Below are 25,603 nucleotides of genomic sequence, written 5' to 3' on the forward strand. Positions count from 1 at the left end.
ATATAATTTTTCTTATTAATAAATTGCGCCGTGATGCAAATAAGGCAAGGAATTTGCATTAAAGGTGGCGCTACTTGTAAAAAAAACGTTGTTTTCGTTTTCAACTTTTTATCGAGTTTTGACATTGAATTATTTTGCAAATCCACATGTCCTTAATGATTCATTCCTTTCTCTTTCTAGTACAATTGTGGCTGTGATAGAATAGAGCAATGTTGCGTTGATTTGTGGTCAACCCTTTTACAAGTTTTTCTTAAGCAATATAAATGGCTTTTTCGAGACGATCCGTAGCAGTTGAAAGTAATAAACATTCGTATCAGAATTTATCGTTAGAACAATCCCAGCAACTTCTGCTTAGTGACAGCCATAGTAGCACAGAATCTCCAAACAACCAAGATGCAGAGCAGTGTTCACGCAATATAACTGAAGAAGAAGCAAAAGAGCCAGAAGATGGAGATAGAGTGAAGACAAAGCTTATTACTATGTGGAACAATGTACGCTACAGCTGGAACTTCAAGACCAAAACTCACTTTTCTAAGGATTCCCCAATCTGGCTGCTTGGGAGGATCTATCATCAGTCGCACAAAACTGATGACAGCTCAAGTTTACCTACAAACAATTTTGAGGCTTTAAAGGGTGATTTTTTCTCAAGAATATGGTAATATTTCAACATATTGATTTTTTCTTTCTCCCTAAGAAACTCCATGTTCTTTTTTACATTTTATTTCCAGGTTGACTTATCGAAAAGAATTTCCTGTTTTAAATGGTTCCTATTATACTAGTGATTGTGGCTGGGGCTGCATGTTAAGGAGTGGGCAAATGCTGTTGGCCCAAGCACTTGTCTGTCATTTTCTGGGTCGTGACTGGAGATGGAATGAAAGTGGAGCTCAAGAACAACAGACTTTACAGGAATCCCTTCACAGAATGATTGTTCAGTGGTTTGGAGACAAACCATCTCCAGCATGCCCCCTATCTATTCACCAAATGGTCTCACAAGGTCACATATCAGCAGGGAAGAGACCAGGAGACTGGTATGGACCATCATCTGTATCATATATAATCAAGTAAGCTAAACAATCTTTTGTGTGGGAAACATTAAATTCATTTTTTCAATGTTTATTCAGGCAAATTTTACAAAGAGCCACTGACACATATCCTGAACTTGATACATTAAGAGTTTATATAGCACAGGATTGCACAGGTATAATTGTTTTTAAGTTTCTTATAGTATAGTCAGCAGCTTTAAAAGATGGTATTTTCTTTTGCAGTATATTTAGATGACGTCAAGCAATCCTGTTCGAAAATTTGCAATTATGAATGCGAGGAAACCGACTACGAATTGATCGACGATCAATGGAAGTCGCTCATACTTCTCATCCCTTTACGTCTGGGCGGTGAACGGATGAATCCTACTTACGATTCTTGTCTTAAGGTTGTATACCTCGTGTTATCAGACTTATCTTGTAAATTTTTATTAAATATTGCGTTCTTTAGGGTCTATTGTCGTTGGAGCAATGCATTGGCATCATCGGCGGTAAACCCAAACACTCTCAGTACTTTATTGGTTGGCAAGGTACAATCATTCCACGTTATTTGTCGTGGATTAAAAATTACCAACTTTCAATTCCTTTCAACAGATGATTATCTCATTCATCTGGATCCGCACAATTGCCAAGAAATGGTAGACGTGCTGATCCCCAACTTTAATCTCAAATCGTTTCATTGTCACGAACTTCGCAAGACGGCTCTCAAACAAGTGGATCCTTCCTGCTGCGTTGGATTTTATCTGCGCTCGCAAAGAGAGTTTGACGAATTCCGTCGCAATGTCCAGCACTATTTGGTGCCACCGCAGAGCAAAGGTGACTATCCGATCTTTGCCTTCAGCAGCGGAAGCAGTCCGCACGTCGACGACGCCTGGTTCCAGCAGAATGACGACAGTCTATCATCTTCCGCTGCGAGACCGTCGTCAACTTGCGGTCCATCGACCGCAGGCGATAATTATCTTGACGATTTCGAAATCCTCTGAATCCTACACAGACACAAGAAAATATCCCTTTTTTCTGAAAAAAACTAAGTACTACCGTTGACAGTATCACCAGAATTTCTTGTAACTGCCTACTTATTATCTATACTAAGATCGGACCTTTATTCCTTCACCCAATTGTACAGAATATCGAATACAACGTCTATGTTGATAACATTAACCACAAGTGCCAAAAAGGAAACAAAACATGGTTGACATGTCGGTAGCGTCATAACTGAATTTAATTTATTCAATTTAATTTATTTTTAGTCTAGGGCGATAAAGCTTCGGGGACTCGAATGGGGTGTTCTTAAAGGGCTGCCAATACTGAAGACTTCTTCTATGGAAACGGAACCGAAAGGGATGAACAGGTCGGATGAAATTTGCTCCTCGTAGACTTCGGATTGGGACCCAGTGGTGGCGGTGACTTCGTAGGATTGTTGCTCCTGGCACGTTTCCTCGGTGGAAGGCGCGATAACGTCCGAATAAAAATTCTCTTCGTAAGTGTCTTCGTTGGACGTGAATCCTGGACCGAGAACATCACAGGACGGCTGCTCGTCGTCCACCGATTGACTGGAAACGGTCGCCGCCAATTCCGTCGCACTCAGCGCCTTTGCCCGTTTTAGCGAACTGCGTCTCCTCGATGGATAGTGTTGGTTATCCTGGCTCCTTTCTGTGAATTCAATCGAGAGTTTAACAGACAACAATTTCAATTAATTAACAAACAACCAACCTATTCCGCATTCTTGACTGCTGTTTATGAATTGCCTGTGGTGACTTTTGGGCCAGACGGTGAACAATTCCGGGTCGGCAAAAGGAGCCGATTTCTCACACACTTGACACTGTTCTCCTCCTTGAACAGATCTCAAGACAAATGCTCCAATCGGACCACCAACTCGGGTCGGCACGTGGATGTTCCGGGCGTTTTCGCAGCAGCCGCTGAGTCGGGCGTGTCGGACTCCATCGATGAAGAAAGTCAGACTAAAAGTAAATCCCGGTTGACGTCGGGAAACGATGGCAAAGTCTTCGCCGATACGCAATTCGGCCACGAAGACGAGAGCGTTGGCACCGCCTAACGGTTGCTGTTCAATGCGGATGCTGTGCATCCGGGCGGATGAAACCGGCGTCTTGTGGTAACTGCTCGGGCGCGGCTTCGAAGGATTGCCAGTAAACTGGAACCACAAGACGCATCGAGGAGCTTTAGGCTGTTTGGGTTGCGAATGGTTGACACTCAAACTCTTGGTGACGACCGGAAATGTGCTGGAACTGGGTCGATTAAAGGCCACCACAGTCGGATTGGCGCAGACACTGTTGGACGGGACGAATTTACGCCACCAGGCGTAATGAGCACTCCGTTGTTGTAGCCACTCTTCAACGTGATCAATCTAATTATTCCACCAATAAATAAAAATAATTTCAAAATTGAATTCCACCAAATGAAAAGTAAAAAATTGAACTCACTTCGGTGACGGGTTTGTTGTTTCGAATTGTAATTTTGACTGTGGGGGTGTTGCTGAACCGAGATTTCTTCTTGGTCTTCTTGTAGTTCTTACCTCTTTTGCTGGTGCTGGATGAACAAGTCGCTTTGGAAGGTGAGCCGTTGATCTGATCGACGAGTAACGAAGCGAAACTGACCGTCAAACTCTCGACGGGCTGTTGCCGATAGGGACTGCTCTTGGTTGGACGTGAAGACGATTTGACTATGGGCCGGATGCGATGGACGGGCGACGATTCGGACGTCGACGTGTGTTGATTCATCTCCCGCTGAAGATGGACCCAACGTTCGACGATATCGGACGGCGTTGTCGACCTGGGCGAAGACGACGAGATTGGTCGGTTGCAATCGTCTTCCATTCCGGAATCAACTAACACAAAGGCTGCAGGCCAATCTGAAGAAATCTAAAGAAGCAAGAAGAAGTTACCGTTAGGTTTGTCAGTAAAGCCTTTGAATTGCACACAGGCGACTACGTGACTGTTTAATCGATGGCCTCCATTTTCTACAGCTGAGGCTGGTTTTTTGTAATACTTGGCACTTGAGAAAAACGTTAGTGAAGAGAGTGTCAAAATGTGATTACACGGCTGTCAAAAAATTCGCGACAGATTGCGACGTATTAGCCTTCACGATGATGAATGAAACAACACGAAAAAAGGTGTACAATATGATTAGATAAGGCGATACATACAAATCGTGCTGCTCGGCTGCGTTTTCCTTTGAAGCTAGTTATCCATCATTGTAGTTATGGAATGGTTTGATCAATATCACTGTAGCACAGTAGCACACCGCCCTGCTTAATCTATACTAGGATACTATCTATACGCCGATCGACATAATATACACGCGTACGTTCTTTCCACAATTGCATTTAGAGAGTCTAGGCCATTGGTAATAATCACACCATTTACATAAAAGAGCTTTAATGTGGTTTTGAAATACCACGGGTTGTTAAACGGGTCTTGATATTGATAATAAAATCGTGAAAACGTGTAAAACTTTTTATGGTCGATAAAAACAACGCTCTAAGAAACGGGATGAAAAATACATCGGTGGATAGTGAGCCGTGAGCAAACAGATGGGAAATAATAATAAATAAATGGGGTTGTAGTGGGAGTGAGGGTTGCGATATTAATTTGGTTCCGAACGAAATCGGGCGTAACGATCGTTCCTCATTAAATACGTGATGAAAATTCGCTAGGCCAATTGAAGTTGTACCCAATGCTACATAGTGTAGGAGAATAGCTGAAACTAAACTTTTTTGTTCGTTAAGCGGGGAATCTTTAAATAGCATTTTATTACAAGTGTAATAAGAAAAAATAGATCACTGCGCCAATTTTACGAGAATGATGTCAAAATTGCCACAATTGATTGAGAATGATGTGATTTCATATTTAACTGTATAAAACGCGGCTTGGCGTTGTTATAAAGCAAAAAGCACGTACAAACGATTAATGAGTTATAGTACGCGATTAAAATGTTATTGCATTTCCGTGCCTGTCATCAATTGCCCTGCCGTGTGCACAATCTGCAGCTGCTATTCCTTGGAAGCAAGATTTCGATTTCATCGTTATGATCCCGGGAAGTAGAAAGCAGATGGAAACGCAGAAGCGACGTTTGTTAAAGAAACGGAATAAAGACGTTGATATAGGGAGAAAGTGAAAAGAAAATGCCATTGCAGATTTACAAGAGCAGAGAGAAGGGTCGAACGAATCGTCGCGGAAGGTTGTCGCGGAGGCTGGCGGCCAACATCTATACGTCAGTGTTCCTCGACTGGATAGGATTTGATTGTGATAGGTACGTAATATTTTCTCTCATTGACGACCCATAGCAATAATTTTTCCAGACTTAGTTGAATTACCATTCTATATCTATTTAGATTAGAAAACGTCTGGTGAGAGGCGGTAAAGTTTGAAACAACTAAGAGGAAAGTCCAAGGGTTAACAAACGTCGTCGCCTTTTTGAAAAGGCGACATCCTCTTGGTTAGTCTGCTGGCCGAGTGCAAGAAGTAAACATCAAACCATTTGGCAAAAATAAACAACGAAAAATGGAAGTGCTTGAGGCATGCAATAATGTTGGCCAACAAATTGATGCAGCACTTAGTAATTTCGCTACTACCTATGAAGAAGGGAAAAGAAAGATTGAAGAAGCGACTGAGATTTTACTATCAATCAAACGTGATTTTGAGCAAAGTAAAGTACTCGTTTATGTTATCATTCGTGCTAGCCAACCTTTCCTTTATTCGTGCACTTATTTATTGTTTTATTCTATTTTTAGGGAAAGAGGTTAATGCCAAAGAATCTCAACTTGGAATATCAAGAGTCAAAGAGTGCCTTTCCCAGCTGAGTAAACAACATAGAAAGATACAGAAATCTCTTTCAAACATTGAAAAAAAGATTGAAGCAGTACATTATCTTTATAAAAGTACTGTTCATTATTTGTGAACAATTCTTTTTCCTCACAGAACTTTCAGCGAGGGTGTGGAGTATCAATTTTCCCTCCAATATTGCCAGACTCTGAAAAATTACTGAACCAAGCCATTTGCCTCCACTTACTCAGAAATGGATTTGTAGAATCAGGAGTTGAATTCTCAAGGGTACGTACATAATTTTGTTTTAAATGGTGAATGGCCTTAATTAACTTGTATTAAAACTTGCTTAGGAATCTGGACTGGAAATAGATGACCGTATTCAAGAGGCCTGTAAGCTCACAGAAATCCAGGCAAAGCTCAAGGAGAATCATTTAGATGCAGCTATAGCATGGGCTCAGGGCCACCATCAAGAACTCTTGGAAAAGAACAGCGATCTGGAGTTTAAGTTGCACCAAATGAGATTCATTCAAATCCTGTCCCAAGGGCCTCAGTGGCAAAATGAAGCTATTGCTTACGCAAAGAACCATTTCCCATTGTTCTCCGATCGTCATAAAACAGGTCCTACAAAAGTCTAAATTTTATACTGAAAGCGATGACATTTAGATTTTCCCTTTACAGAAATAGCCAAAGTGATGGGCATTCTCCCCTTCATCAAACGTGGAGTTCACAATTCACCCTACGGACATTTTTTCGATCCTGTTCTTTGGACCGAAATTAATGAACTCTTCAACCGGACAGCAGCTGAAGTTCTTGGCTTTAGTGTCGAAAGTCCCTTGTCAACTTCTATTAATGTGGGGGTGATGGCTTTGCCGGTATTCGAGAAATTTCAGAAAACCATGGCTGAAATGAAGATCCAGTGGGATATTACATCTGATACTGAAATGCCAGTAAGTGGTTACAAACCAAATGTAAAATTAGGAATCAAGATTTTTTAAATTCTATTATTCTTAGATTGAAATTGACACTGACGGACGGAATTATCATTCGGTATTTTCTTGTCCTATCCTCAAGCAACAATCTTCTCCTTCCAATCCCCCAATGAGACTCCCTTGTGGCCATGCCATGTCACTTGATGCAATTAAAGAAACACTGGCTAGGGGCAGGTAAGTCTTCTGAAATAATTGTTTAAGCCGTCTAAAACTATATTCCGTTTCATTTTGTTGTTGTCAAGCTTTAGGGGATCGGCGAAATGTCCATATTGCAAAATGGTGTTCGAAAAATCTCAAGTTACTGAATTGCACTTTTAAAACCAGCTCGTTTCCGATTTCATTGGTCTCTTTCTGGTCGTTTTTGTCGGGCTTTTTATCAATCAAACATTTAATTTCAATCAACGGCCGTTTTGAAGTTGATTTAACATGCAATGAAGTAACTGGAAATGTTTTCCCAATCTCATTTGATGTTTCCTAATAATTCAATCAGAGCGTACTATGGATGCCCCCGATCATTACGCTATTTGCCTATTTTGTATGCAGAGTCAGAAGTTTTCAATAAAATAATCATGTTTTTTAAATTGTTTACTCGATCTAATATACTACGAAAATTGCACACCTGACTAGTTATAGCAATAACCAGTGCTCCTGAAATTGAAGATAACTTATTAATACTTAACTTGAATGTGAATGTAAAATTCCTAAAATGTCAGAGATGGTAGAAAATCCGGATAGGGGTTTTCATCCTCGCAAAAGAAAAGAAACAAAAATGGGAAAGAGTTGAATACAGTGCGGTAATTGGCCGTTTCCTCTTCATAACGGCAAGAAAAATTATAAAAGAATGCAAAGCAAACCAATCACGGCAAAAACGGGCAGTTATGAATTGACTAGGCGAAAGCGAACTACTTGGAAAAATAATGACCATCAAAAAGGTTATTTTTTAAAAGACGGATTCTTAAAGTTAGTTCTAAACTCTGTTAGAGATCTTCAATAAACAGCTAGCAGAATTTTCATTTGAGACAAGATTTAATAATTTTGCATTTTGGGTTGAATCAAGTGGAAGAGAAATCAAAATTGGTCGCTAAGGGTCGTCAGTCACAGAAAAGCAAAATAGTGGAATACGCACACGGAACCGGAAGTTCCTCAATATTTTGTGTGGCGACAACTGGAAGGATTAAAACGGTTCTCATTTGGCCTGACAGGAAAATGCTCGAAAACAAATTCCTTCCTCAATAAAGATAAAAGGATCAATATCCAGCAATATGTGTGAAGATAACGTCTTCTATATTGATGTCGAACTATTAACGAGTTAATCAAAATGATTAAGGTTTGTTGTGATGAAGAGAGCCTGATACGAACGAAATGAACACATTTCCCACAAAAGCATATAGTAAATGCAGGTACTCACGTTATAGTCAGAAGATATGTGTTGTCTTTGTTGGTGTATGTGGTGTGTGTGTGTTTCGTTGGTGTGTGTTCCGTTCGACTGGTCTGGTTGATACAAAAAGTTGCATGTCTTGTGCGACCAGATAGATGACCTCTTTACTGGTATGCTATACAAAAACATTGATTAAAATATTTGAATTTCAACAAGTTACATATTTTTACCTTGATGTTGCTTCAGTCTTTTCTATAGCACAGTTGGTATTGGTTTCCCAAAATGCAAGTCACCACCTTGAAATTGAGGACATCTAAAAGTTTGACACAAAATGTAACATTACTTACAATATTTAAAATAGAATCGTCCAATCCAAATGAACCAAAAGAGGCCATGAACAAAAATATATAATCATGTTTTCTAACAAACAAAAAGAATTCCTACCACACTATTTAAAACTAGTATTTCAGTGCTTTAGATTAGTGTCGCCAAAGTTTCACAAGTTCTAAAAATGAAAATGACCACAACATATTAATGTTAGAAAAACCAGCAAGTGGCCTATACAAATGTCTTTAATAGCTAACGAATTTGGAATTTCCGACTTGAATACCGTTGATTTAGTCCAATCCATTTAGCCACATTCTTTCTAACTAAAGAAAACAGACTGCTACAAAGGCATAGGATACAGGATACAAGGCTACAGGATACAGCAGCATGCTATTGAAAACCTTTCATTTGTTACTTGACTTCACTTTGGTTCATCAATCTGATTAAGTGATTATTACTAACAATAGCTAACAAGTATAAAAGTGACGAGTGACGACGTGACATGGAAAAAACCGGATCGAACTATTCCGAACTAAACAAAGAACAATAAAAAAACAAATGTCGCCATTTTGAAAAGGCCACGTCTTTTTGTGTCACAACGGTGTCGTTTTTATTCTAATTTCAATCCTATCTTAAAATTAATTCATTGTTTTTTGCTACATTAAATTCAAAATATTAAAAATTTGATTAAATTGTGATTTAAAAAATTATTAGAATTTAAATTTAAATTAATAAACCTCGGATTGGCGCCGTTGTCGTGGATAAGAGTTGTACTGTATTTTTTTGAACTTTGAAAGAGGATTGGCTGAATGTATTAGAATTTCAGCAGTTGCATTTTCTTTCTTTTTTAAGAATGGTAATTCTATAATTTAACTGAGCTTTTAAATTCATCCGCAAAGTAATGAAATGCCACCGGGCACCGGCCACTTACTTAACACTGTTTCGTCACTCGTCAGAGCGCGTCAGAGCAATTAGCATTTTCCTGATCAAATAAATCAAACTAATACTTTAAAAAAATATATATTTACGTAAAAATTGTTGAAATAGCTTCGTAAAAATCTAAACTTTAATTACATTATCATTACAAATTTTTCAAATTGAAATTATATTAATAAAACTAAAAAAATGAGAGAAATTTGCGTGTTGCAAACAACGAATGCCTTAGCAAAGTCTATAAAGGGGAAGCCCATTTCCCAAATCATTATTCTGTTTACCAAAACTACCCAAATTTGAAAATGGAAGGTCTACTATGTTTTCTCTTTGAATGCTTGTCTTTGTCTGAGAAGCGGAAGCGTACTTTAGAGTACAAGGATGAAGAAATTTTTCATCGCAGACCCAAAAAACTTCGTTTGACCGAAACATCCTCCGAGCTAGATGTTGTTGGGCTGCGTAATGTTGGAGAGAAGATTCGTCTCAAAAGATCCAACAAACTCCCGAAAATGGACGAAGGTGTCAGTCCCCTCTTGAAAGGTAACGGAATGGAAGTTGATGAAGACGTCGAGGAGATTGGGCGTAACTTGCCACGAGACAAATCGAACAACCACCACCATCGCATCGCTACTAATCCCGAACCGAATCAGCATCTGTCCTTCATCCGGTCAATCCGGTCAATCCGGAAAACCAAGAAATTCAAGACCAAAATTTTTCAACTTTTTCATTTTCGAAAACCTCTTCCCCACATAGGAAATGAGTGGGTGTTCCGGGAGGTAACTGCTCTAGTACCTGTACGAGAAAGCTCATTTCCGAACGAGTCGTTGCCAACCGACAGCCACGGAAAAGGACACCAAACCCGTCAACCCGATCGCGGACACTTTTTGAAGAAGAACTTGGTCGTCAACTCGTCCGACCGCGGCCTGTTCGCCGACTTCATTCCGGGGTCCAAACCGAACGTGACTTTAGAGGATATTCAGGACCTCATTACATTTTCGCCCACATTTTTGGAACGTCGGATTTAATTCGTTTACTTGGCGAGGAAATATTTTTGGTTGGATTTGACGTTGGATGAGTTATTGGCGTGGTACAATTGGAGACTTCCGAGGATTTGGCTTTCAGTTTTGAAAAATTTTCGTCATAAGGCATGTTTCTTCATAAAATAAAATCAATAAAACCAAAACACTATATACTTGTTGTCACGAATTCATTTCCGTTATGTTTTTAGTGTGCTCCAGTGATAGCCACTTTAGTTATTTGTCACTGTTGCTTTAGTTTATTTTATAAATACTACTAGTAGGCCTATACAGAATCAAGCTGATAGCAACAGCACCATTTTCGATTCATGTATGGAACATCATATAATTTTAATTAAAAACAAGGTCGCTCTATTAGTCATTTTGTTCGCAGATAAATTTAAAACCTGGTGCAGCACATCGGTCGTCGTACCAATATCCGGCGGAGAAATTTTTTTGGTTGAAATCTGCATAGACGCAGTATTCATCAGTTGCCCCATTGGGTTCTCCCACTCCCCAATGAGTGTAACTAAATGAATCAAAAGGTTCGTTGGAGGCCCACTCCCATCCATCGATGTCTTGAGAATATTTTCCAGCAGTCCAATATAGGGTATTCTGTAGTTCTATGTTTTTTTTTAATATCCAAAATACGAGCTTTTTAATAAGTTTAACTTTATAGTTTAATAGACTGTTATATACCTGAAATAGATTTGACGTGATCATAGATGGATTGGTCTTCCTCTAAAGTTTCGATGGTTAATAAGGTCATGCTTCCATCCCTACAAAACTGATTCGCTGATGTCCAGGTTAGCTGCTCCTAAAAATATTTGTTTAGCAAAATGAATTCGACTAATATGGTTGAATAATAAAATGAAATAAATAGATTATTACACTGCCTTTGTAAAAGCAATAGCATTGGGTGCCAATGGTATAACAAGGGACCGATGTGTCATCTTGAAGGAATTCGGGACACTTTTCTGTTTACAAGAAAATATTTTTAAGGGATTATTTTAACGAATAATTAGACGATATAACAACGTAATGGTCTACAAATACGTAAGTGGACTGATTTTTACGCTTTTAATTGGTAATACCTTCGGCTAAAGTTGTCGTTAAAGTCGAATCTGTTGTTCCCGGTGAGGATTCTTCTGTACTAATCGGATCGGTTACCGGGAAAGTTGAATAGGTGGTCGTGATTATTTCGTCTGGGGTTGTCGTGATTATTTCGCTTTTGGTGGTCTCGACCGTTGTAGGCGAGGCTGTCATTTCTGATGTTTGTGATGACATTTCTGCGTCGGTTGATGTCGACGATATTGCGCTGGTTGGGGTTGTTGTCGAACTGGTCGAATCCGTTCCGGAAGATGGAGACGTTTCTGTAGTCAGAATTGCGTCAGCGAAAAAGTAGAGGTCATCGATGGCGACAGCATCTTCCACGGCATTTCCACAATAAGCGTAAAATACCAACTGCACTTGAGGAAATAATTAATTTTTTGAATTGATTAACTTAACAAGAGGAAAATAAACGTACCGTCAAATCAGAATTCGTATTATCCGTAATATTCACAGTCTCGGATTGACGCCATTCTCGATTGTTGACATCGGAATACTCGTAGAGACTTAAAAGCAAACTATCCTTCCTATTTTTGGCCAAGTATAACTGCAAATCAATTAATCGAAAAATCTTTTATTTTAGAAGTGTCACTAGTTATATCGCGCCATGTAACCTCGAGATTTGTGAATTGTGGCCATTTGGAACGGATCCAGAACGAGAATGAAAAGGTGGCGTTGGTGCCGGTCAAAAGACTAAAGACGGGACTGCGCAGAATAGCCACACCGAACGACAGTGAAGTCCCGCGATCAACTCGGAGATAATTCGAGCCACTTAGCGGAAGATTCTCCGGCTCCCAAGGTGAATTTCTGTTCTCGATTTTCCATTTAACAGCGGTTTTTGATTCGTCAATCCACGGTTTTACCACTCCGTTTTCAAAATTGTTATCCACTGAAACGTCAGCTGCTGCAATGACAGATATTTGGTCGATAATGAAGAATGTCACCACCACAATTCTTACTAAAAATGTAAAGAAATGATTTCCCATCGTTAACCGATTTGTTGAAACGACCAAATTGTCTTAAAACTCCTTAAATCACTGGCGGATTCGAGACAAAATCAAGGAACTAAGCGCAATGGTTTCCACGATCGACGAGCACAGTAGCCTAGCTGCAATGAAAGATTAAAGTCAAGTTCTGTTTCAATAAATTCGGTTGTGGTTTTTCCTCGTCTGTTGTAGGTTAAGTTTTGACAGGCCGTGAGATTATGATTTTATTTTATGGTCAAATGTTGGCAGCATTATCGTCTATGTATATTAAATCCTATTATTTGAACTTTGAAGGCTCCTTTAAAAATAAAAATAAAGCGAGGACAAATAACCAGTGTGTGTTCTGAGTGTCACTTCTTATCTCTGATCAAGCTTGCTTCATGCAATCACCGTTTAAATGTTGATAACAACTTTGTCCTGAGCTGCACTTTTTCGTGCGTGTTGTTTGATACGATCGGGTCTTTATCTTTAATAAACTGGGATAAGAGGTAATTGAGGTAATTAATATTGGCTTCTGGCATCGAATACAACATTTGAAATAGCCGCCAGCAGCTGATCTATCACCAGCACAGACCTATAGGTCGTCGTTTAGTTCCACATGAAATCGGTACGTCAATAATTGAAATGTTATCGTCATAATACTGTAATAGTCGCATGAAATATGAAGTTGTTGCATGGTTCTTCGATTTTTATTTCTCCGGTTGTTGTTTCTTAATAGTAATCCAACTATTTTTAATTTGTGTAAAAGAAAAATAATTTTCAGCATTCAAAAATTGAAGTTGATTTATTCAACTCTTGGCGGTTTGAGTCTTAGATAACCATTGTTTTCCTATAGAGCTAAAATCCCTGTCAAAAAGATGAAGCTACCTTTTGGTTCTTGTTAATCTAAAACCAAAATGAATCACATACTTTGAAATAAATTTTCAGTGCAATAGACAACGTAATTCATTTTTGTTTAGTTTGCATAACCTGGCGGGTAATCAAAAATCCGTTTCCCGAATATTCCCTGGTCCTATACAATTAAAAAATGATTCACGATGGAGAGTCTAAAAAGAACCTAGTTTTATAGCGGGAAATTACCTCGTTCACGTTTTCCCTATACAGTCGGAGAACGAAAAGAAAAACGATAAGTCACGAACTGCGACATCTTGGGTTGGGAGACGTAAATACTTTTGAGCGACACTAATCTTATGAGTCCAGTCCATGTCCTTCGTAAATAATCAGGGCCAAACTTCGAGTGTGACAATAGATAATTGATTGATATAATAACTCCATATAGAGAGATTCATTCGACTGCGGCACATAAGTTCTGAGCTAAGTGGAATATTCTTTATTACCGCTCGTCAAAACCGGAAATTAGCATTTTTCGTGGGAAAACATGTTCAGATCCTTCCTGTTTCCGCTCTGCTTTTCATTGGTGTTGGTGATCAAGTCGGCAGCTAATAACCAAATTTTCGATTTCAAAGAGTGCTGCAAACAAGCCGATTAAAATTACGATTATTTATATTACGAGAACACAAATTCGCCCTGGGAGCCTGGGAATGTCGCTCCTACACCGGTCAACGGATCGAGTTATCTCCGAGTTGATCGCGGGTCAACTTTATCGTTTGGCGTGGCCGTTTTACGCAGTCAGATCTTTACGCTAAGGACGGATGAAGTTGCCACTTTCTCCTTTGACTTTTGTTACGTTTTACGCAGTCAGAAATTTACTCTTAGACCGGATGAAGTTAATTCGACTTTCTAGCTCCTTTGACTTTTGGATTCGTTCCAAATGGCCGCAATTCACGAATCTCGAGGTATAAAGAATGTTGACTGTCATTCATTTTTCGACTAACTTTAATTCTCTTACAATTTCGGCGTTCATATTTTATTAACCTTACTGCACTGTCAAATTGTATTGCAGTTATCTGTTATTTCGTCGAAAACCGCCAACGTTAACAGAAATTTCCAAATTGATGTTCAACACTTTGAGTGTTATTCATATACCCAGCAAATAAAACTCAATAGCAAAATAAAACCTGTATAGTTATTAAGCATAGGGGTCGAACAAGTTTATCCTATACGATCAGCGACGATCAGCTCTTAATGTATAGTGTAACAATATTCCCTAAACGGAATTGTGCAAAATTAACAGCTACCATTGCACCCCTTGGAATCAAGATTTCGATTTGTTATAATCCCGGCAAGTACAGAGAGCAGATGGAAACGACCAAAGCGACGAAAAGAAACATTACTCCCCCAAATAAAATTATCAAAAACCCAGCAAGTGAATTAAACTACTTCCTCTTACGTCCGATCTATTCGCTGTCCAGCCAAAATTACCTAACACTTTGTCAAAATGGACAGAGCCGGACATGAAATTTTATACACTTTCTGTTCCCACAAAAAAATAAACAGCGAATGCAGGCACTCACATTAGGAAGTTCTGCGTTCGGAGTGTTTGCAGGTTCAATGGTTCAGGTTGATGCAAAAAGTTGTTTCTTATGCAACAGGCAGACCTCCTTCCATCATGAAAAAGAAACGTTGATTAAATATTAAGAGAAATAAATGTTTAAAAAAGTTAAATTTTGTCACCTCGATAGGCAGGTCTCGTAGCGGGACTGACAATTACGTAACAACGAATCACGACACCGTGTTTTCCGTGCACTATATGCCGCTTCAATATTCATCGTAGAACTGTTGTATTTTGGATGTACTGATTGATGACATGCGAAATGCTAGTAGAAACACGAGACCATCTAAAAATTCAAACTGAGGTTAATTGAAAATCACTTTTCAGATTGCAGATTGCGCTTCATTATCAAAAAAATTAATCTTTAAGTTTCTCGAAAATTTATATCGGTTTGACCGTGGCAAAATTCTAACAACAAAGAAATCATCGGGGAAAATAAATAATCATCACCGAAAAAATTTCGGTGAAATTGATGTGAGTTTGAGAATGACACAAGCAGTTCACTTACAACGTATAAACATGCACAATAAAATCGTATTAGTTAATAAGATTAACGTTGGCACCTCCGTAGTTGCATTTAAGATTAGCTAGCGTAATTGGTTAGCTCCTCGAGCACTAAGAAATTTGCACACACCCGAGTAGTTTAACGGCATAGCAATAATTGCGCAATAACAATTAAGTGCTTCTTATAACTTGGCAAATAATACTCAACATAAATGTGAAAATCAAAGTCCTCAAATGTCTTAGAAAATCCGGACGGGTAATTAAAGGGATTTTCGTCCTCGCAAAAGTAAAGAAACAAAAATAGGAAAAGAGTTGCCATCACTGCAGTGCGGCATGTGATACAAGTGGTGGGTAAATCAACGACAAAGGAAATGGGCCAGAATTAGGCCGTTTTTCTTTCTCTTGAAAACGGATATAAGAATGACAAAGAATGCAGAGCAAACGGGTAGTTATGAATTGACTAGGCACAAGCGAACAACTCGGACAAAAAAGTTCAAATTTCTAAATAGTTTTTTTTTTTAATAAGGGTTCTTAAAGTTAGTTCTAAACTTTATAGACATTCAGAAAACAGCTATCAGAATTGAAGCAAGATTACATTGCAAATTTTGTTGAATCGAAGTAGGAAAAAGAAAAACCAAAGTGGTCGCTAAAGGTCGTCAGACGAAGAAAAGCAAAACAGATGAATGAACACGGAGTCTAAGTGCCTCGTCTCCTATTGATGTCGAACTCCTAACAGACTAACCAAAATCATAGAGCACTTGTCATGAAGTAAAGAGCCGGAAAAGAACAAATTTCACACAAAAGTAAACAACGAATGCAAATGCGAAACTCACATTAGGAAGGTCTGCATTGACAATGGTGTGCTCAGTTCAAAGTGTCTGATGTGCGACCAGATAGATGTCCTCTTTAGAATTATGCTACAGAAAAATTGATAAAATATTGGAATTTGAATTGAACTAGTTAAATGTTTTTACCTTGATGGGAAATACACAGGATCTCAGCGGGACTGGCTACTACTTGACAAAGAATCAAGCATTGTGAGTGTAACTGTAACAAAACTGTTTTCAAAATAGAATGGCATGAATATCAATTGTGAAATAATATATATTCATGTTTTCTAGCAAACTAGAACAAAATTCCTACCACACTATTTTAAGCTAGTATTTAAGTGCTTTAGCTTAGTGACAGCAAAGTTTCATCAGTTTCTCATTTGACTACCACATCACAGAAATGTTAAGAAAACGAGGAAGTATACTAAGTTTTTGAACAAGACTAAAAGAGTAGTTGGACTTGAATACTGTTCATTTTTCCAAAAGTACAATCCCTTTATAGCCTCATTTGTTTTAACTAAAATAACACTAAACTACAGACTCCAATCCAGCACGTCACATAAAAATGAAAACCCTTTGAATGTTTACTATACTTATCTTTGGTTCATTTCGTCAACTAACACATGCAAAATACCGGTTACTACTAACAAATCTATTTGATAAAATGATTAAGTAAAGTATTACCATTCTTTATCTATTTAGATTAGAAAACCTGTGTTGTGGGTGACTGATTTAGTCGGCAAAACTCGCACAACAACAAAAACATGGGTAGAAGGCTGGTTAAAGAACGAACGCTGCCATTTTGCTTCACAGCGAACTGAGCGAAGTCGTTTTCATAAAAATCTTTAAGAATTTATTAACTGAAAAATTGATAAAATAAATTCGTAAATATAAAACTTTGATTTAATTATGATAACAAATTATATTAGAATTTAGTAAATTTCCCGATAGGGATTCTATCGCCAAAGACCTGTTTCCTGACCCAACCCAACCCACACCAACAGATGGCGTTGTTCCTCTCAGTGAGATAGGAAAGTTGTTTATTTCATTAATGTTTTATACGTTTTTTTTCTTAGAGTTAAACAATTAGGAAATTATGATCATCTTGTGCAAGACAAGGTTTTACATGGAGCCGTCGCATTTAGATTTTTATATTGCGACGAAATCATAATTATATACTCGAATTTGTGTTTTCGTGTTTTTCTAAACTGCCGTTAGATGGTTCTGACGCATTGCTATAAGGCCGTGCTATATAAACACAGCCTATTATCTAGTCAACTCGGTCTACTGTTTTCCATTTGCAGTCTTCATTCGAAAGTGAAGTAATGGTATTCTCTTCCACATCAACCAGCGGCCATCAATGGCTCAGGTAAAATTAATTAACTAATCAATTCCATTCAATACCACAAAATTGTTAAAGAAAAGGGGAACTGTTCTTGAAGACTGCCTAAGTATTCTCTTTGATCGCATTTGTTTTTAACCACTACAAGTCTGTTGTTGAATGCTGTTTGATTATCGATAGTGTTTTGTGTTGCAGAATAAAATTACAGGAATGACCAACAACAGTGAAGAACAACAGACCTCATCTTCCACCAAGGAGACCATCATAGAGGTGATAATTCAGCCACCAACTACAGAGGCCAAGGTTGAATCTGATGCTCCCCCCCGCTGTGATCACCACTCAGCCAGCACAGCCAATGCCTGAACACGATGACAGCATTGCTGTGGTCATGTGGGAAGCCACCGTTTCAATACCACATTGGTTAAAGAAAAGGGGAACTGTTCTTGAAGACTGCCTAAGTATTCTCTTTGCTCGCATTTTGTTTTTAACCACTACACTGTTGTTGAATGCTGTTTGATTATCGATAGTGTTTTGTGTTGCAGAATCAAATTACAGAAATGACCAACAACAGTGAAGAACAACAGACCTCATCTTCCACCGAGGAGATCATCATAGAGGTGTTAATTCAGCCACCAACTACAGAGGCCAAGGTTAAATCTGATGCTCCCCCCCGCTGTGATCACCACTCAGCCAGCACAGCCAATGCCTGAACAAGATGACAGCATTGCTGTGGTCATGTGGGAAGCCACCGTTACTGGTCGACGCCTCATCGACGAGATGGTCAACCTGGGATCATTCCACGTGGCACAGGAAGAGAAAGCAGAAGGGCACGATTTCAACGAGTACGTCATGCCATATGGCAAGCTACCGCTGAATGTAATTCGCAACTACAATCTTCGCATCGTTGACACGGGTCGTTACCGCATGCTCAAGGAGATCCGCAACAAAAGAATGCTCAAGTCCAAGAGCGAGGTGGCCGCCTGCAACGATTTCGCCTCGTGGCTCATCAAGCTCCAAAAATATAATTTCACCGACAAGAAAATTGTCTTAGTCTTCTTTGAACCACGCCACTCCCAAGATCCTTCAGCTCTTCCAGGTATATCGCCATTTAGTTTCTATTTTTAGACTCGTTTCTAACTTTCAGTTTGTTTTAGCTTTGGAACGTTACCGTCTTCTAGATGATGTCAACAAGATTTTGCTTGGATGTGTTAATGGCTGGGATCTGCTCCGTCAACAAGTAACAACTGAAATAGTAACACGTGAATTGGTTAGATTTTCTAACGTTTCAATCGAAAACAGGTGCATGATTTGAAGGATGAACATCGCATGGTCCTTAAAGCTTTGGCTGATCACCACCTTGGAGTCGACACACCTTTGGAGAGCGCTGTTCAACGTGCTCAATCAAGCACTTCACAAGATCCTTCGCAAGGTGCATGGCGGCCGCATCAACACTTAAGGAGAACCTCATCAGTTGCGATCATTTGCTCGAACAAGTCAAGAAGATCAAAGAAGAATTGACTAAGGAGGCTCAATGGAGACCTGTATTCGCTGACATGTTTCGTCAAGGTATCAAGCCTCGCCGGCGAGCTGGATTCCTCCGCGATATGCTCGTCGAGTCGGGCATCACCTATGCAGGCCTTACGGAAACATTCAAGGTGAGTTTGTTTTCTTATTTTCAATTCTTAACCGGATAATTGAAATTTCTTTTGCAGGACAAGAAAGATGACGGTGTGGTCGAGGTCATCAAAGAGAACATCAAAGAGAACATCAACGGCAAGAATGAAGCCGACGTGGAGGAAGTCATCAAGCTGCTGAATCAACACCTTGCGCAGCCAGACAAGCCCGTCCGACGCGGTAGCGGCCGTCGAGCACCCCGCACTCGTTCCCTTTGCACCGCCATGGACTTGGAGAAGCAGCAGCCTGCGTCCAAGATCGAGCCCGAGGAAAACAACAACGACCCTGTCAAAGTGATTATGGATGTTATTCCCAGCACTCCTGCGGTCCTGTCCGAAGTTTAAAAAGTCCCTCTCTCCTCGACTCGCCTGAAATTACTTACTGCCTCCCGCCCCACTTCCCTTTTGTTTTTCACTTAACTTGTCTCGTTTTTGAGAAATTTTGATCTTTTTTTAAGTTTACAAGTCTTTCACGAAACAAACTTGCTTGTCGCTTTTGGTTATGCTTTTCTTCTTACTAGAGATAACACTTGCAAAATTTATAAATATACCAGGGAGCTTTTTGGTAATTGTTCTAGTCTTCTACTAAAATCAATCCAGGGTGTAGATGTGCGATGAAATGGTCTCTGCAGTGCCTTTGCACTTTTGCAGTGCCTTTCATACTTGTGAGTTGATCTCATGAAATGGAATACAAAATACTCTGAGGAAATTTATTGTCTTTTATTTTTTTTCTTCTCAAAAAATTTCTTATTCTTCATTCTTATGCAACTATCGAACATTTCTTTTAAGTTGGGATTCTCTAAGGCGGCGGCGACTCTTTCCTTATCGTTGATTTGTTTATTGACTGGATGGGAATATTTAAAAGTAAAAGAATATTTTATGAAAGCTTTTTTGAACATTTAAATATAGTATTAGGACTTACTCTCTTCTTCTGTGCTGTGTTTACCCTCTGCAATAACTATGTCCAATTTGATCCTTTCCACCACATTTTTCTGAATCTTGCCTCTCAGGCAGAGGCCAATAAGGCTGGCAAGTGAACAATGAGGAACTGTAGGATTGAAATCTATTCTAACCAAGTAACCATATTCCTCAAATGGTTGTACTTGAACAGAATTCATCTGTATTGACCAACAGCCTCTTTTGACACTAGAGTGCTCCGGAGTATGGGGTGCGGATTGAACACTTTTTCCAAAAAAAATGTTCAAAAATCGATTACCATATTTGATCTGAAAACAAATTGATAATCGATTTGAATATTGAAATCAAGTTGAAAATAAATTCAAAAATTGAAAATCTTTTGAAATTGATTTCATAAATTGAAAATGATTTTGAAAAATGAAAATGATTTCGAAAAACTAAAATGAATTTTAAAAACTAAAATGATTTCGAAAAATGAAAACGAATTTGAAAAATGAAAATGAACTTGAAAATTGAAAATGAACTTGAATATCCATACAATTTCGGGAGTGCGATATATGACACCACCCTACTCTATCCCCAGCTCTCTCCGGATGCTATAGCCACCCCGAGACAACCGACTAGCCATTGATGGCTATGTCGCTGATTCCAGCCAGCTAGGCCGTCAGCGATACTGTCAGCCCTTGCCGGGCGGTGCTGGCCACCGCTGCCGCCACAACGGCCGCCGCTAAAGTCTCTCTCGACCGCAGGCCGAGTATTACCCTACACAAAAATAGATTACACGATCCAACGTGGAAAGTTTCATGTTCCTATACGACTACTTTTATTTGAGGCCGGTTATGAAAAAAAAAAGCTTTTCTGTTGAAACGGACATGGGCAACATGACCATTTGGATCCTCTTCTTTGGCCTCCACCGCCATGTCCGCTGCCTCCATGATGGTAGAAAAGATAGACGTTGCGCCAATTTTTGGTGTTCAATCCGTCGCTGCAGCTGAGACAGAGCCATCCTTCCAATGAACTCTTCCTTGGAATGGCCCATTTTTATATAAATGCCGTAGAGTATCGGGTAGGTAACACTTCCGGCGCACGTGGACCACATGGCAAATTGACGTAGAGACAATAGAGAAGTCCAGCTCCCCAATCCGCTTAGATAGCGGATAATTTCCAGCAGGGCCAGCACCAACATGAGGATCCACGTCAGCAAGAAGGCGTGTCCGCCTTCTTCTTCTCGTCGGATTGAACGGCAGAGTATCGCAGCAGTACAGGACGCATAGGCCTATCCAGCGAAACGTACCAGAACACTTCTTTCCGGGCAGTTGGCAGTTAGTGGAATGACGAGAACTTCGCGAGAACGTCATACCGAGGCGTGACTGGAACTTTTCTCAGGTGAAAGCCACCCATTCGGCCGTTCCGTCTTCATCGTTGCTGGGTAGGCTGTGTGTCATTTACTGCAGGAACATGAAACTTTCCACGTTGGATCGTGTAATCTATTTTTGTGTAGGGTAATACTCGGCCTGCGGTCGAGAGAGACTTTAGCGGCGGCCGTTGTGGCGGCAGCGGTGGCCAGCACCGCCCGGCAAGGGCTGACAGTATCGCTGACGGCCTAGCTGGCTGGAATCAGCGACATAGCCATCAATGGCTAGTCGGTTGTCTCGGGGTGGCTATAGCATCCGGAGAGAGCTGGGGATAGAGTAGGGTGGTGTCATATCGCACTCCCGAAATTGTATGGATATTCAAGTTCATTTTCATTTTTCAAGTTCATTTTCATTTTTCAAATTCGTTTTCATTTTTCGAAATCATTTTAGTTTTTCAAATTCATTTTAGTTTTTCGAAATCATTTTCATTTTTCAAAATCATTTTCAATTTATGAAATCGTTTTCAAAAGATTTTCAATTTTTGAATTTATTTTCAACTTGATTTCAATATTCAAATCGATTATCAATTTGTTTTCAGATCAAATATGGTAATCGATTTTTGAACATTTTTTTTGGAAAAAGTGTTCATTCCGCACCCCATAGTATGGGGTGCAACAAATTTTACCATAAAGGATAAAGGGAAAATCGGAAAATCAAAATATAGACTTGAGGAAACTATTTTCTAATTGTTGGACCACTCCTATCGGGAAACTCGCGCGCGCAGCAAGGGATCGGCATTTATTTAACTTTGATTGGCGTCGCGGTCGTGGACAACAAATTCGAGAATTGGATTTGAAGGAGTGATTAGCTGAATGAATTTTATTCGCAAAAGTTTTGAATGTTATACAGCGAAATAAAATTCAGAAAATCAAAACACCGTATAATTGCTGCCTAATTCATTGTCGTTTTTTAATTTCGGGTCCATTGATAACCACTCAGTTATTCGCCGCTGTTGCTATTTAGGTGCTATTTAGTTTATTATAAATATCGGGTACAGAATCAACCTGATGGCAGTTACAAGTTACAGCACAGCACCACTCTCGATTCATGTAATTAAGAAATATAATTTTATTTAGAAACAAGGTCGCACTATTAGTTAGTCATTTTGTTCGCAGATGAATTTAAATCCTGGTGTAGCACACAAGTTGTCGTACCAATAACCAGCGGAGAAATTTTGTGGTGGGCTGAAATTTGCATAGGCGCAGTATTCATCAGTTGTATAGTCCCCATTGGGTTCTCCCACTCCCCAATTATCGTAACTAAATGGCTCAAAAGGTTCGTTGGAGGCCCACTCCCATCCATCGTTGCCTTGAGAATATTTTCCAGCAGTCCAATACAAGCCATTCGGTACTAGTTCTATGTTTTTAATATCCAAAATAAGAGCTGTTTAATAGGTTTAATTTGATAGTGGTATAAACTATTATACCGGAACTGGAAATGACGTGATCAAAGATGGATTGGTCTTCCTCTAAAGTTTCGATGGTTAATAAGGTCATGCTTCCATCCCTACAAAACTGATCCGCTGATGTCCAGGTTAGCTGCGACTAAAAATATTTGTTCAGCAAAATGAATTCGACTATGAATAAATAATAAAATGAAATAAATAGATTATTACAATGCCTTTGTAAAAGCAATAGCATTGGGTGCCAATAGTAGAACAAGGGACCGATGTGTCATCTTGAAGGAATTCGGGACACTTTTCTGTTTACAAGAAAATATTTTTTATGGGATTATTTTAACGAATAATTAGACGATATAACAACGTAATGGTCTGCAAATAGGTGGACTGATTTTGACGCTCTTATTGGTGATACCTTCTGCTAGAGTTGTCGTTAAAGTCGAATCTGTTGTTCCCGGTGAGGATTCTTCTGTACTAATCGGATCGGTTACCGGGAAAGTTGAATAGGTGGTCGTGATTGTTTTGCTTGTGGAGATGTTTTCGGTCGTTGCTGTGCTGCTGGGCGTGATCGTTCGTCTAGTTGTATCGGGCTGTGTGCTGGGCGTGAGCGTTCGTCTTGTCGTTTCAGGCGTTATGTTCGTTTCTGGCGTTTCACTTGTTTCTGACGTCATTTCTCCATCGGTTGTTGTCGACAATATTGCGTTGGTCGTGGTTGTTGTCGAAGAAGTTGCGATGGGGACCGTCGAACTAGTCGAATTTGTGCTAGAAGATGAAGACGTCAACGTATTGGGTTTTGTCGATGAAGTTGTCGACGCTGCCGACGGTGCTGTTGTCAGAATTGCGTCAGTGGAAAAGTAGAGGTCGTCTATGGCAACAGCATCTTCCACGGCATTTCCGCAATAAGCGTAAAATACCAACTGCACTTGAGGAAATTATTAATTTTTGGAATTGATTAAATTATATCAAGAGGAAAATAAACGTACCGTCAAATTAGAATTTGTATTATCCGTAATCTCCACCTCGGATTGACGCCAATCTCGATTGTTGACATCGGAATACTCGTAGAGACTTAGAAGCAAACCTTCGTTACCGTTTTTGTTGAGACAAAAATATCAGAGAAGAGTTTTGTCAGTTTGAATACTCAATTAGAGTGTATATTTATTATCCTGATTAGCATAGGAGAATAGTTGTTTGAGACTTACCAAAAACAAGAATCGTATTTCACACAGTATTTCAACACACTTGTTCTTTGTCAGGGAAACCACACAGAGAAGAAAGAAATATCTTTCAACTTCTTTCTATCAACGTCGAGAGTCACAGCATCATCCCACCGACGTTGTCTTCAATGTTTTTCTCAGTAAAATCGCCACACTGCCATCTAGTGCTGAATGAGTTCAACACAAACCTCAACACTCTCCCTCATTCAGAACTCAGATAAATTCACCACCAATAGAAACGCACAAAAAATGAGTTCAGATTAATTTTAAGATAGAACAATAAATCCAAATGTTTCATAGCCCAAACAAGAACAGAAACTTTGATTAGAAAGACAGAATACAGTTTACACTGAATTCTCAATCGGCACAGCAACAAGACCAATCCCATTTAGAAACTTTTCGTGAGTATCACCATCAACAGCTTTAGTTAGCGCATCTGCTAACTGAAGTTTAGTCCCCACGTACACCACACAAATAGTTTTGTTCTGTACTAATTCTCTAATATAGTGGTAACGTACTTCAATGTGCTTCGCACCTTTGTGAGCGAGAGGATTAGAACAAAGACCAATAGCACATTGGTTATCCACTTTGATCAGAGTTGGTTCCAGTTGATCAGTGCCTAGATTTTCCATCAATCTCCGGATAGACACCACTTCTCTTGAGCAATCACTAGCAGCAATATATTCTGATTGCATGGTAGACGTGGCGACAATGGGTTGACGTCGAGAACACCAGCTGATTGCCCCTCCGTTCAGAATGAAAATGTATCCAGTGGTGGACCGTCTTGAATCCGGATCCCCAGCGTAGTCTGCGTCCGAATACGCAACAACGATGTTGTTGTCATGGCCCTTACCGCCGAACGAGAGACCATGGTAGCGTGTTGAGCCGAGGTATTGAAGAACACGTTTAGCAGCTTTCCAGTGGATCATAGTTGGGTTATGAAAGTGCCGGGCAAGTTGATTTGCCATGAAGGCGACGTCTGGTCGAACTGTGAGAGCCGCGTACATTATACTCCCCACGAGTTGGCGGTAAGGAATATCGTGCATAGCAGCGACGTCAGCAGGAGACGTCTGTGTGGAGGAGGAAGAAAGACGCGGGGTCCCCTTGAGAACAGGCAAGTTCACTGCGCGAGACGATGACATGTTGAAAGTAACCATCAATTTGTCAATAAATTGAGAAATGGATAAATGAATCCGTTTGTTCGGACGGTCACGCGTGATGATCATGCCTACAAATAAGCCAGGGGCAGCAGTCTTGATCTCAAATTGTGTGTTGAGGAAAGAAATAAGTTGA

At 39.6% G+C, this 25,603-nt stretch overlaps 6 protein-coding genes and 2 long non-coding RNA genes across 16 annotated transcripts; 3 read left to right on the forward strand and 5 right to left on the reverse strand.

Moving 5' to 3' along the window:
- The first annotated feature begins 62 nt into the window (after nucleotides 1-62).
- LOC124190860 (cysteine protease ATG4C-like) lies at nucleotides 63-2,201 on the forward strand. Its single transcript, XM_046583735.1, has 6 exons — nucleotides 63-655; nucleotides 729-1,061; nucleotides 1,122-1,198; nucleotides 1,266-1,429; nucleotides 1,492-1,570; nucleotides 1,635-2,201. Exons 1-6 carry the CDS (start codon nucleotides 264-266, stop codon nucleotides 2,021-2,023), a joined length of 1,434 nt encoding a protein of 477 aa, XP_046439691.1. The 5' UTR covers nucleotides 63-263; the 3' UTR covers nucleotides 2,024-2,201.
- Nucleotides 2,125-3,913, reverse strand: LOC124190859. Its single transcript, XM_046583734.1, has 3 exons — nucleotides 3,482-3,913; nucleotides 2,754-3,405; nucleotides 2,125-2,693 (listed from the first exon to the last, which is right to left on the reverse strand). Exons 1-3 carry the CDS (start codon nucleotides 3,872-3,874, stop codon nucleotides 2,287-2,289), a joined length of 1,452 nt encoding a protein of 483 aa, XP_046439690.1. The 5' UTR covers nucleotides 3,875-3,913; the 3' UTR covers nucleotides 2,125-2,286.
- Nucleotides 3,914-5,191: 1,278 nt separating this feature from the next.
- On the forward strand, nucleotides 5,192-7,394 carry LOC124190862 (E3 ubiquitin-protein transferase RMND5B-like). Of its 2 annotated transcripts, none has more exons than XM_046583738.1 (8): nucleotides 5,192-5,309; nucleotides 5,392-5,705; nucleotides 5,791-5,918; nucleotides 5,978-6,109; nucleotides 6,175-6,442; nucleotides 6,503-6,771; nucleotides 6,836-6,987; nucleotides 7,056-7,394. In XM_046583738.1, the coding sequence occupies exons 2-8, from the start codon at nucleotides 5,561-5,563 to the stop codon at nucleotides 7,129-7,131; spliced, it is 1,170 nt and encodes a 389-aa protein (XP_046439694.1). In that variant the 5' UTR covers nucleotides 5,192-5,309; nucleotides 5,392-5,560; the 3' UTR covers nucleotides 7,132-7,394. The 2 variants fall into 2 exon arrangements, with proteins under 2 accessions (XP_046439694.1, XP_046439695.1); XM_046583739.1 differs by having other exon boundaries at nucleotides 5,217-5,309; nucleotides 7,062-7,358.
- A 686-nt stretch (nucleotides 7,395-8,080) lies between these two features.
- On the reverse strand, nucleotides 8,081-9,062 carry LOC124190863. 3 transcript variants are annotated; one of them, XR_006873131.1, is made up of 5 exons: nucleotides 8,981-9,047; nucleotides 8,802-8,908; nucleotides 8,636-8,696; nucleotides 8,422-8,504; nucleotides 8,081-8,366 (listed from the first exon to the last, which is right to left on the reverse strand). It is a non-coding gene; the product is annotated as an uncharacterized LOC124190863 (long non-coding RNA). The 3 variants fall into 3 exon arrangements; XR_006873129.1 differs by having other exon boundaries at nucleotides 8,802-9,062; XR_006873130.1 differs by lacking the exon at nucleotides 8,636-8,696 and having other exon boundaries at nucleotides 8,802-9,059.
- Nucleotides 9,063-10,641: 1,579 nt separating this feature from the next.
- On the reverse strand, nucleotides 10,642-12,936 carry LOC124190864. The gene is made up of 6 exons (XM_046583740.1): nucleotides 12,189-12,936; nucleotides 11,993-12,121; nucleotides 11,559-11,928; nucleotides 11,356-11,441; nucleotides 11,164-11,281; nucleotides 10,642-11,087 (listed from the first exon to the last, which is right to left on the reverse strand). Exons 1-6 carry the CDS (start codon nucleotides 12,558-12,560, stop codon nucleotides 10,840-10,842), a joined length of 1,323 nt encoding a protein of 440 aa, XP_046439696.1. The 5' UTR covers nucleotides 12,561-12,936; the 3' UTR covers nucleotides 10,642-10,839.
- Nucleotides 12,937-15,198: 2,262 nt separating this feature from the next.
- On the reverse strand, nucleotides 15,199-17,116 carry LOC124190865. Its single transcript, XR_006873132.1, has 4 exons — nucleotides 17,031-17,116; nucleotides 16,491-16,574; nucleotides 16,350-16,433; nucleotides 15,199-15,298 (listed from the first exon to the last, which is right to left on the reverse strand). It is a non-coding gene; the product is annotated as an uncharacterized LOC124190865 (long non-coding RNA).
- A 185-nt stretch (nucleotides 17,117-17,301) lies between these two features.
- Nucleotides 17,302-20,070, forward strand: LOC124190866. 6 transcript variants are annotated; one of them, XR_006873136.1, is made up of 6 exons: nucleotides 17,302-17,715; nucleotides 17,884-18,146; nucleotides 18,216-18,784; nucleotides 18,843-18,925; nucleotides 18,988-19,343; nucleotides 19,401-20,070. XR_006873136.1 is itself a non-coding variant. In XM_046583741.1 (6 exons), the coding sequence occupies exons 5-6, from the start codon at nucleotides 19,122-19,124 to the stop codon at nucleotides 19,704-19,706; spliced, it is 528 nt and encodes a 175-aa protein (XP_046439697.1). In that variant the 5' UTR covers nucleotides 17,570-17,715; nucleotides 17,884-18,146; nucleotides 18,231-18,784; nucleotides 18,843-18,925; nucleotides 18,988-19,121; the 3' UTR covers nucleotides 19,707-20,070. The 6 variants fall into 6 exon arrangements, 2 of the variants coding, with proteins under 2 accessions (XP_046439697.1, XP_046439698.1); XR_006873133.1 differs by having other exon boundaries at nucleotides 17,884-18,073; nucleotides 18,421-18,784; XM_046583741.1 differs by having other exon boundaries at nucleotides 17,570-17,715; nucleotides 18,231-18,784.
- A 2,575-nt stretch (nucleotides 20,071-22,645) lies between these two features.
- LOC124190868 (lithostathine-1-like) lies at nucleotides 22,646-24,185 on the reverse strand. The gene is made up of 5 exons (XM_046583743.1): nucleotides 24,077-24,185; nucleotides 23,509-24,010; nucleotides 23,310-23,395; nucleotides 23,121-23,238; nucleotides 22,646-23,050 (listed from the first exon to the last, which is right to left on the reverse strand). Exons 2-5 carry the CDS (start codon nucleotides 23,762-23,764, stop codon nucleotides 22,791-22,793), a joined length of 720 nt encoding a protein of 239 aa, XP_046439699.1. The 5' UTR covers nucleotides 23,765-24,010; nucleotides 24,077-24,185; the 3' UTR covers nucleotides 22,646-22,790.
- Nucleotides 24,186-25,603: the final 1,418 nt, after the last annotated feature.

Source organism: Daphnia pulex, chromosome 3 (genome assembly GCF_021134715.1).
Source record: "Daphnia pulex isolate KAP4 chromosome 3, ASM2113471v1".
Classification (NCBI taxonomy): domain Eukaryota; kingdom Metazoa; phylum Arthropoda; class Branchiopoda; order Diplostraca; family Daphniidae; genus Daphnia; species Daphnia pulex.

Coding starts and splice junctions, on each gene's coding strand:
- LOC124190862 (XM_046583738.1), top strand. CDS start 5,561: ATGGAAGTGCTTGAGGCATGCAATAATGTTGGCCAACAAATTGATGCA. Junction 5,919..5,977: donor TTGAAAAAAAGATTGAAGCA/GTACATTATCTT, acceptor TTTTCCTCACAG/AACTTTCAGCGAGGGTGTGG. Junction 6,988..7,055: donor GAAACACTGGCTAGGGGCAG/GTAAGTCTTCTG, acceptor GTTGTTGTCAAG/CTTTAGGGGATCGGCGAAAT.
- LOC124190859 (XM_046583734.1), bottom strand. CDS start 3,874: ATGGAAGACGATTGCAACCGACCAATCTCGTCGTCTTCGCCCAGGTCG. Junction 3,406..3,481: donor ACAACAAACCCGTCACCGAA/GTGAGTTCAATT, acceptor TGGAATAATTAG/ATTGATCACGTTGAAGAGTG. Junction 2,694..2,753: donor CAGTCAAGAATGCGGAATAG/GTTGGTTGTTTG, acceptor TTGAATTCACAG/AAAGGAGCCAGGATAACCAA.
- LOC124190860 (XM_046583735.1), top strand. CDS start 264: ATGGCTTTTTCGAGACGATCCGTAGCAGTTGAAAGTAATAAACATTCG. Junction 1,199..1,265: donor TATAGCACAGGATTGCACAG/GTATAATTGTTT, acceptor TTTCTTTTGCAG/TATATTTAGATGACGTCAAG. Junction 1,571..1,634: donor GTACTTTATTGGTTGGCAAG/GTACAATCATTC, acceptor TCCTTTCAACAG/ATGATTATCTCATTCATCTG.
- LOC124190868 (XM_046583743.1), bottom strand. CDS start 23,764: ATGACGTCAGAAACAAGTGAAACGCCAGAAACGAACATAACGCCTGAA. Junction 23,396..23,508: donor AACGACAACTCTAGCAGAAG/GTATCACCAATA, acceptor TCTTGTAAACAG/AAAAGTGTCCCGAATTCCTT. Junction 23,239..23,309: donor ATTGCTTTTACAAAGGCATT/GTAATAATCTAT, acceptor AAATATTTTTAG/TCGCAGCTAACCTGGACATC.
- LOC124190864 (XM_046583740.1), bottom strand. CDS start 12,560: ATGGGAAATCATTTCTTTACATTTTTAGTAAGAATTGTGGTGGTGACA. Junction 12,122..12,188: donor CACAATTCACAAATCTCGAG/GTTACATGGCGC, acceptor ATTGATTTGCAG/TTATACTTGGCCAAAAATAG. Junction 11,088..11,163: donor TCACGTCAAATCTATTTCAG/GTATATAACAGT, acceptor AAAAAAACATAG/AACTACAGAATACCCTATAT.
- LOC124190866 (XM_046583741.1), top strand. CDS start 19,122: ATGGCGGCCGCATCAACACTTAAGGAGAACCTCATCAGTTGCGATCAT. Junction 19,344..19,400: donor GCCTTACGGAAACATTCAAG/GTGAGTTTGTTT, acceptor TTTCTTTTGCAG/GACAAGAAAGATGACGGTGT.